Raw genomic sequence first — 9357 nt, 5'->3', positions numbered from 1 at the left:
AAAGTGGATGATGAATGCGTGTATTTATAAATGATTTTGGGATTAAAAAATCAAAAAAATCCAAAAAAAATCCAAAAAAAACGTCCGTAAATGGCTCTATTTTTTGGGAATCCAAATTTTTTTTTTTTATTTTTGGTATTATTTCGAATTATTTCTGAAATTTAAAAAAGAAAGAAAAATCAATTTTGCCAACGGCTTAGTCGTGACACGTAGGGCTGCTCAGCGGCACGAACGTGCTTTAGCTAAGCGCAGCGCCGTGCCGCTGGCACGGACGGACGGACGGCTTTTTCCCTAACCGCTGCGGATGTTCTAACATAGAAAATAACATCTCCTAAAATCTCGTGTTATCTTCCAAGTGTGACATCTACTATAGGATGGAGGGAGTAATAAAGAGTGAAAGTAAAAATACAATTAATAGAGTTTTATTTTTTAAAAAAAGAAAAATAAACACCCTGCATTTTATCGTCTGAAGGCAGCATTCAAAGCACAACACCTGCTGCGTAGCAGGGATCTCATGCCATAGTTTGGATAGGCACGCAATTCATGGAAAGGTACAAATGTAATTTTCTAAGCCATCTTATAAAATAAATAAATAGTTTGCATTTCACGTAAATGACTCGGGAAAACAATGAATCAGTGAAAGCATTATAGCTGGAAAATGACTTGCACAAAAATGAACATTTTGGTAAATAATTAGGCCCCTAAGATTTTACTTACAGAGAGTTAGTTTATTGACTGACAATCTATCAGTCCTCAACATATATGATTTTCTTGAAAATTGATTGATTTTATGAAGAAAGATAAGTACTACAAAAGTTAGTGCAGTGTGAATAATACTTTTATATAGCATTATTTGAATGAGATTCATCCAAATAACCAAATAAGAAAATATGAGTCAAGTATTTAATAGAAAAGTATATATAACAATCATTTGAATGATTGATTTCCTTACTCTTAAGTTATTTCAAAAAATGTAGTTTTTTCCAAATTTTATTATCGACGGCTCCGTAGAGTCACATCGTAGTAGAAACATTATTAATCAATGTTTATATATGTCTCTCGAAAATATTTATCGTTATCGGTTGTGGTTGTTACTCTCTCTGTTTCTCAAATATTGCCCCACTTTGACTCGGTACGAGTTTTAAGAAATGTAATGAAAAGTAACTTGAAAAAGTTAGAGCAGTGCGTGTCCTTCCTTTATATATTAGTTATATAATAAAATGTGAGTAAGAATGAATTAGTGGAATATGAAGTACACTATCGAAAATAGTAAAAATAAAATGAGACAAATTTTGTGGGACGAACGGAAATAGAAAACTGGGACTAACTTTCAGGGACTGAGAGAGTATTAAAACTGAGTCCTTCTCACCTTAAAAGGCACCATAAGGGGATAGGATTATTCACTCGAATATAGATGAGATTAGATCAATATTAAGTCGATGTGGGATAAGATTTGAGATATTTAATACATCACCAAATCTTTATTCTCAACTAAAATTAGAAAACCGAAATGGAAGCGTCCTAAAAAGCAAAAGATTAAATTAATTTGTCACTCATTTAGAAAAGCCAATAATTAGGAGTACTACTGTCATTAATTTTAAAACCAAACGATGCTGAAATCGTTAACATGCACACATTAATACACACAAAAAATGAAATCAATTACTCCATAAACGAAATTAATTAAGTAGTACAATAATAATCAATAACAACACATACGATCAATAACAACACTTCCAACATAGTACTACTAGTATTTACCTTTCATTTTAATTTGGCACCAAATCAAAGCTTGCAACCTCCTCAACAAAACACTGCATATTCATATAAGACGAGCCTCTCTCCGCCACCGCCGTCTCCGCCGCCTTCTTCCACTTAAGCGCATTCGCCCTAATCTCCTTCGCCCGGGGCCCACGGACCACCGCCTCCAGAACGCTCGCCACCTCATCCCGGGGAACCACCCTCCCCTCCACCTCCCCTCTACACATCCTCAACCCGACCTTGAAAACATCAACCATAAACTTGGCATTGGTCACTTGATCCCCCCACTGAGGGAACGCCATCACCGGCACCCCACTCGCCAGCACCTCCATAGTCGAGTTCCATCCACAGTGCGTCATGAAGCATGCCATGGAGAGGTGGGCCAGCACCTCCTCCTGCGGGCTCCACTGCACGATCCTCCCCCTCTCCCCCACCATGTCCAAAAAGCCATCCGGTAGAACATGCGGCTTCCAGTTCTTCTCCCGCGGCAGCGGCCTCACCACCCACAGAAACGACACCTCCGACTCCGCTAGCCCGTTTGCTATCTCGTCCACCTGCTCCTGCAAAGCAATTGGGGACCCACAAATATAATTTGGACTACAGAGCTCTGTCCCATTAAATATAGTAAAACGTATGTTTTTTCAGCATGACATTTTTTATATAGTGTTGTTAATTAATTGAGAATAAAGTTTGAGGAAAAAATTTCATTTTTAATATGACAATCCAAAAGTGAAAATATTTCATTTTTAATACTTCTATACCAGTAGAATTGTTTTTCTATTTCAGACATTTCAGGGTAGTAGAGTTATTTTCCTTTTTAGTAAAATATAAAACATTTTCTTACTCTTTTTTTCCCTCTTTCTTATTTTATTCTATCTATCTTTTCCTCTCTCTTTTTTTAGGAGTACATTACCTATTATTTTTCTTTAATTTCCATGGAGAAAAAAAATATGTCCACAGCTATAGAAAGGATGGATCAGTAGACGGTAGGACATAGAGGAATAAGATAGGGGTCCAGAAATTAATGAACAGTGGTCCAGAGGTACAGTCACAAAATTAAATTAAAATTCTTTTTATGTCATTCTTTTCACATGTTTATAATAATTCCTCCGTCTACGAAAAATAGTCTCATTTGCAAATACAATGAGTTTTAATGAAAAATATTACTTCCTCCATCCATGAAAAATAGGACACATTGTGAATGATACGGATTTTAATGTGGAATTGGTAAAGAGAGCGACAGAAAAAAGTAAGAGAGAAGTAGTGTTAGAGAAATGTGGTATTCATATTATTAGTGAGAGAGAAATAGTTTTAGTGGAATGTAGGGTCCATATTATTAATAAGAGAGAAAAAAAGTAAGAGAGAAGTTGTTGAAAACTTTCCTAAATCAGACCTACTTTTGTTTCACGCAAAAAACCTAAAAATGCCATATCCCTACTACTCCCAATCACTTGGACTTATCGATCGGCCACAATCAAACACCAATCGACACAGAGAGATAAAATGGAGAGAAAGGACAAGGAGGAAGAGAGAATCTCACCAAAATAGTGATACGTACGTATAAAAATACTAGAATTTGTAATAGTATAAAAAATCAACCTGCCGCAGGTGCACGACGCTCCCGAACGAAATGTAGACGACCAACCGCGGCGGCTTCGAATCAAGCCACTCGATGCAATCCTCCGCCTTAAAGAAGTCCGCGCGCAACGCCTTACATTCTGATTCCAAATCCAGCTCCTTACACAGCGGGCCCACAGTTCGGATGGGGCGGCCGATAACTCGCGACATGTACTCAATGTTGTCACGTTCTATCTCGTCCAAAGTATCCATCAATACGCAGGAGGGTATCGTCAAATTACGAAACTGCCCCAAGATTGCATCCCGTAGAAAAACGTACGGACTCCTCGGATGCAAGAAGTCAGGAAACTCATCGTGCCTGAGCAGCGGCATGCGCGGGAGCTGAACGTCCATCTCTGGCTCCTGCGCGGTCGGGAAAGGCACGAGGCCGTTGTGGTAATGGTAGTATGCGGAGAAGCATGCGCACGACTGAATCCAGAGGACGGCGTTGGGGATGGAGAGGCTCTCTGCCACGTCGGACACCCACGGGATGAATGGGTTGTTGATGAGGCACGAGACGGGACGGCCTGCTTCGGCCTCTTTATGGATCAGTTCCGGGAGCTTCTCCCTCCCGGCTGCCTCCATCTGGGCGAGGTAGGCGCGGAAGTCGTCGCAACTGGGACTGTTGAAGTCCCAGTCATCGTCGAAGAACTGGAAGCGGATGGCGCCGCGGCCGCAGGGGGTAGGGCGGCTGTCGTCAGTGATGCTGTTGTTCTTGCGGATGCTGGCGCCGGCGGCTTCGGGGGCGCAGAAGGTGACGAGGGCGCCCAAGGCGGCCAGGCGGCGGCCGAGGCGGAGGAGGGGGTTGACGTGGCCTTGTCCCGGGAAGGAGACCATGAATGTATGGATGTTTTTCCCCCTGAGTGTGTTGTTGTTTCCAGCCATATCTATTGTCGATTTTGTTCTTTTTCTTTTGTTTTTATTCTTGTTATTATTCAGTAAGTGCTTGTGTGATAACACAATATGGGGAGCGAATAGGGGAATCATTGTCAAGAAAGTTAAAATGGTCCACGCATCCTATTCAATGCTGCAATACATATCGGAATAATTAGGAATAAGACATATTTATGTAAGGGTGGGAATACGGATATCAGGTATTGGATTTACCCATACCCGACCCGATATTCGCAGGATTTAGATACCCAATATCCAATTTTATGGGATTGGGTATAGAATTGGGTATTGAAATATAAGATAAATCGGGTATTGGATAACCCGAATGGGTATCGGGTATAACCCGAATATCCAATTTATTATTTAAAGCATATTTAAATTAGGTTTAGCCATTTTGCATTAAATATAATCTTATAGATGAATTTCACAACCTAGATGGAATTTGATTATCCATCGAGAAAGGTTGCAATGTCAGTCCGCATATTTCTAAGCCTTACTGAAATAAGATGACATTGGTGTGGTATAGCACTGAACGGATCTAACAGCAAGACTTGTCCTTGGGCTATCTACTGAAAAGTGAGGTCTTGATAATATTTGTTTCTTAATCAATATAGGTTAGCATTGAGCATACGGTATTGATTATGCACTACTTTGACTTATCAAATGGTGCGGGTTTTTCGTAACCCAATTATCCCGATATATTGGGTAGTGGTGATCAATATCTAGCGGTGCTAGGATTGCTATTATATTGAATCGTGCACGAGGAGAGTCTCGTTTGATAATGTCCTCAAGAGGAGCGCGAAACAAGGTTTTATTATTCGGAACCTAGCTAGTTGGAGTTTAATTACTCTATGAATAATAAATAAGTTTTTCATGTTAAGTCCACTCTTGGAATTAATAAGAAGTTAATTAATTACGTCAGTAGCAGACATTAATTAATTAATGGACATTTTAATCTTAAGCACGGGAAATGAAAGTTAAACGGAAACCCGAATTACTTGTAATTTCGGATTTGGATGGGGAGAGTTCAATATTACTTCTGTAGTGGTTGCTCGTAATATTCCAATTATAACTTATATTAAATTGTGGGTTCAATTTAATTAGTAAAAAGTAAATTGGATGAGCCCATATCCAAAACCTTCCATAGATCCTTGTCTGGGCCCAAAATGAACTTAATATAAATAGGAGAATAAAGGAGACAGAAATAACACAATTTTCATTACTGAAATTTTTGAAAATATCAGCCCCATTAGCTGTAGGAATTTTTGAATTGCTCTCTTATTCCCAAAAGGATTTCTTCTGTCTTCTTTATTTAAGTCCTAGTATTCTAGTAAGATCAGCCAACACTGATATTGGGATACAGTTCGGGAACCAGAGAGAAGATTTGAGGTCTAGTACTCAAAGCATCACGTGGAGAAGAAGCTAGCCATATTCAATTCTTTGGAGAATTAATTAGGCATTTTTCTGCTCCATAGAAAAGCATGTTTTAGGTTTCAATATTCTTAAAGCATGATTAATTCAAGTTATGAGTATGATACATGTGATAATTACGCGAATAGATTTTGTCTAAATAATCTGCTAAATAGATCTGATTATTATGTAATTGATTTATGTGAGCGCTTCCGCTGCCAGTTCCATCAAATTTGTCATTCACAATCGCTCTATAATTAATTTTGAAACCAAACGTGCTGAAATCGTTTAAATGCACACGTTAATACACACAGAAAATGAAATCAATTATTCCATAAACGAAATTAATTAAATACAATAATAATCAATTACAACACATGCGATTTTATTTAATATTCCAACACTTCCAACATAGTACTACTACTATTTCCCTTCATTTTAGTTTGGCACCAAATTAAAGCGTGCAATCTCCTCAACAAAACACTGCATATTCATATAAGACGAGCCTCCCTCCGCCACCGCCGCTTCCGCCGCCTTCTTCCACTTAAGCGCATTCGCCCTAATCTCCTCCGCCCGGGGCCCACGGACCACTTCCTCCAGCAAGCTCGCTACCTCATCTCGGGGAACCACCCTCCCCTCTGCCTCCCCCCCTTTACACATCCTAACCCCGACCTTAAAAACATCAACCATAAACTTGGCATTGGTCACTTGATCTCCCCAATGCGGGAACGCCACCACCGGCACTCCACTCGCTAACGCCTCCATTGTCGAGTTCCATCCACAGTGCGTCATGAAGCAGGCCGTGGAGGGGTGGGCCAGAACCTCCTCCTGCGGGCTCCACTGCACGATCCTCCCCCTATCCCCCACCTTGTCCAAAAAGCCCCCCGGTAGAACATGCGGCTTCGAGTTCATCTCCCGCGCCGGTGGCCTCACCACCCACAGAAACGCCACCTCCGACTCTGCTAGCGCGTTTGCTATCTCGTCCACCTGCTCCTGCAAAGCAATTGGGGACCCACAAATATAATTTGGACTAGAGCCAGCTTGACTCAAATTTTTTATATAGATTTTATGTAGTGTTGTTAATGAAGAAAAAATAAAGTAAAAGAAAGAAAAAAATTAGAAATTGTGTTGTTTCTATTTTATTAAATATTTCATTTTTAGTGACACATCCAAAAGAGAAAATATTTTTCATTTTTAATACTCCCTTCGTCCTATAGAAAAAATGCCTTTTGGAGTTGGCACGGGTTTTAATGTGTAATTAATAAAATAAGAGAGAATGAGAAAAAGTAGTTAAAATTGTGTAGTGGATGATGGGTCCATAAGTGAAAAAGTAAAAAAGAAGGAGAAAAAGGTTGCCACAAATGAATATGTGACTATTTGTATGGGACGGACGAAAAAGGAAATCACAAAATTGAACTGAAATTTGATTTTATGTCATTGATTGACTGTAGTATTGCATATATATGTTAATAATAACTCCTCCATCTATGAAAAATAGTCTTATCTGTGCACGTTTCAGTGAGAAATAGTAAACTAAGAGAGAAGAAAGAAAAAGCAGTACCTGCTGCAGGTGCACAACGCTCCCGAACGATATGTAGACCACCGACCGCGGCGGCTTCGAATCTAGCCACTCGATACAATCCTCCGCCTTAAAGAAGTCCGCGCGCAACGCCTTAGATTCCTTTTTCGATTCCAATTCCGATTCAAGGTCCTTAAACAGCGGGCCCAGAGTTCTGATGGGACGGCCTAGAATTCGAGACATGTATTCAATGTTCTCACCTTCCAACTCTTCAAAAGTATCCATCAACACGCAGAAGGGTATCGACAAATTACGAAACAGCGCCAAGATGACGTCCCGTATATAAACGTGCGTATTATGAGGATGCAAGTTTGCAGGGAGCTCATCGTGCCTGAGCAGCGGCACGTGCGGGAGCTGGACTTCCATCTCCGGCTCCCGCTCCGTGGGGAACGGCACGAGGCCGTTGTGGTAGTGGTAGAAGGCGGAGAAGCACGCGCACGACAGAGTCCAGAGGACCGCGTTGGGGATGGAGAAGCTCTCCGCCACGTCGGATACCCACGTGACGAATGGGCTGTTGATGAGGCAGGAGATGGGGCGGCCCGCTTCGGCCTCTTTGTGGATCAGTTGCGGGAGTTTCACCCTCCCGGCTACCTCGATCTGGGAGAAGTAGGCGGGGAGGTCGTCGCGGTTGGGACTGTCGAAGTCCCAGCCGTCGTCGAAGAACTGGAAGCGGATGGCGCCGCGGCCGTAAGGGGTGGGGCGGCCGTCGTCGGTGATGCTGTTGGCCTTGCGGATGCTGACGCCGGCGGCTTCGGGGGTGCAGAAGGTGACGAGGGCGCCCAAGGCAGCGAGGCGGCGGCCGAGGCGGAGGAGGGGGTTGACGTGGCCTTGGCATGGGAAGGAGACCAGGAATGCATGGATGTTTTTCCCTGCCATATCTATTGTCGGTGTTGTTCTTCTTCTTTTCTTCTTATTTAGTAAGTGTATTTGTTTGATTTAAATAGGGGAGAGAATAGGGGAATCATTACCAAGAAAGTTAAAATGGTCCCACGCATCATCTCAAGGGATGTCCGTGTTAGGTAAATCTGAGGAGCGAAATTTGAAATGGTCCCACGCATCATACAAAGGATGTCAGAATTAGGTAAATCCGACGATGACTCGCTGCCTTCGGGTAGGTAGATTAACAAAGTCACCTGGCCTTTTGAATAATTGATGCTTGTTGAATTTAATTATTATTTGAATATTTGGAATTTTTGGTACAAGGCATGAGAACGTGTTTTACGAGTTGAAATCGGTGAAATCACAAATTCGAATACTATTATGACTAGTGTAATACATGTGCTACTATGCACGGACCATTAATTTATATAGTACTTTGTCTAAATTTTAAAAAGTTAAGCATTACCTACATGCTATAAGAAATTAATACAAATAATAGTAATAAATTCAAGAAATTCATCAGTAATATAAGCAAATATTGTGTATGAGTATTAAACCTAAAATTAAATTAAATTAAATTTTGTATATTAATTACATAAAATTAAAAATTTAAATTTCATAAACTCATATTCAATTTGTCAGTAGAATTGAAATATAAATTATAGTTTAATTCAATTATCACTATAAATAATGTACACATATTTGTCAGTGCTTAAAGTTTATCAGATTGATAATTCTAATCACAGGTTAGGCAATGTCCCAATCCATTTGTATAATAAAAATTTGAGATTTTATTCTCTTTCTTATGTTATATATTTATAATTCTATTTTTTATTATATAATTTATTTTTAATTGATTTCTCATTGGTCACCTATATAAATAGGTCATTCTATATTTATTTTGCATTAACTTATTTTTTTAATTTTTCTATATTGCTCCAACATTATTTTGATATATTTCTTATGCGTGAATAAGATATCCATACAATATGTACTTTATTTTTAGTATACGTCACATAGAAATACACTGAATAAGATATTTAGTAAATGATTTAATTATATATATTTATGTATTTTATGTGATTTTAATATATAGTAATATTTAAAAGTAATATTACCTTTTATTACACCTAGACTCCTATTTTTTCCAAAATATTATAATTGGGTTCCATATGATAAAACTCAAAACTTAAATCTATATAGAAAATTATGGAAAC

At 39.5% G+C, this 9357-nt stretch overlaps 2 protein-coding genes across 2 annotated transcripts; both read right to left on the bottom strand.

Moving 5' to 3' along the window:
* Window positions 1–1556: 1556 nt before the first annotated feature.
* On the bottom strand, window positions 1557–4294 carry LOC125220095 (gallate 1-beta-glucosyltransferase-like). The gene is made up of 2 exons (XM_048122230.1): window positions 3361–4294; window positions 1557–2321 (listed from the first exon to the last, which is right to left on the bottom strand). Exons 1-2 carry the CDS (start codon window positions 4261–4263, stop codon window positions 1770–1772), a joined length of 1455 nt encoding a protein of 484 aa, XP_047978187.1. The 5' UTR covers window positions 4264–4294; the 3' UTR covers window positions 1557–1769.
* A 1706-nt stretch (window positions 4295–6000) lies between these two features.
* LOC125217803 (gallate 1-beta-glucosyltransferase-like) lies at window positions 6001–8161 on the bottom strand. Its single transcript, XM_048119346.1, has 2 exons — window positions 7244–8161; window positions 6001–6675 (listed from the first exon to the last, which is right to left on the bottom strand). The coding sequence occupies exons 1-2, from the start codon at window positions 8135–8137 to the stop codon at window positions 6121–6123; spliced, it is 1449 nt and encodes a 482-aa protein (XP_047975303.1). The 5' UTR covers window positions 8138–8161; the 3' UTR covers window positions 6001–6120.
* Between the last annotated feature and the right edge of the window lie 1196 nt (window positions 8162–9357).

This window comes from Salvia hispanica, chromosome 4, assembly GCF_023119035.1.
Source record: "Salvia hispanica cultivar TCC Black 2014 chromosome 4, UniMelb_Shisp_WGS_1.0, whole genome shotgun sequence".
NCBI lineage: Eukaryota > Viridiplantae > Streptophyta > Magnoliopsida > Lamiales > Lamiaceae > Salvia > Salvia hispanica.
This window is presented reverse-complemented; position numbering and strand designations above follow the sequence as displayed.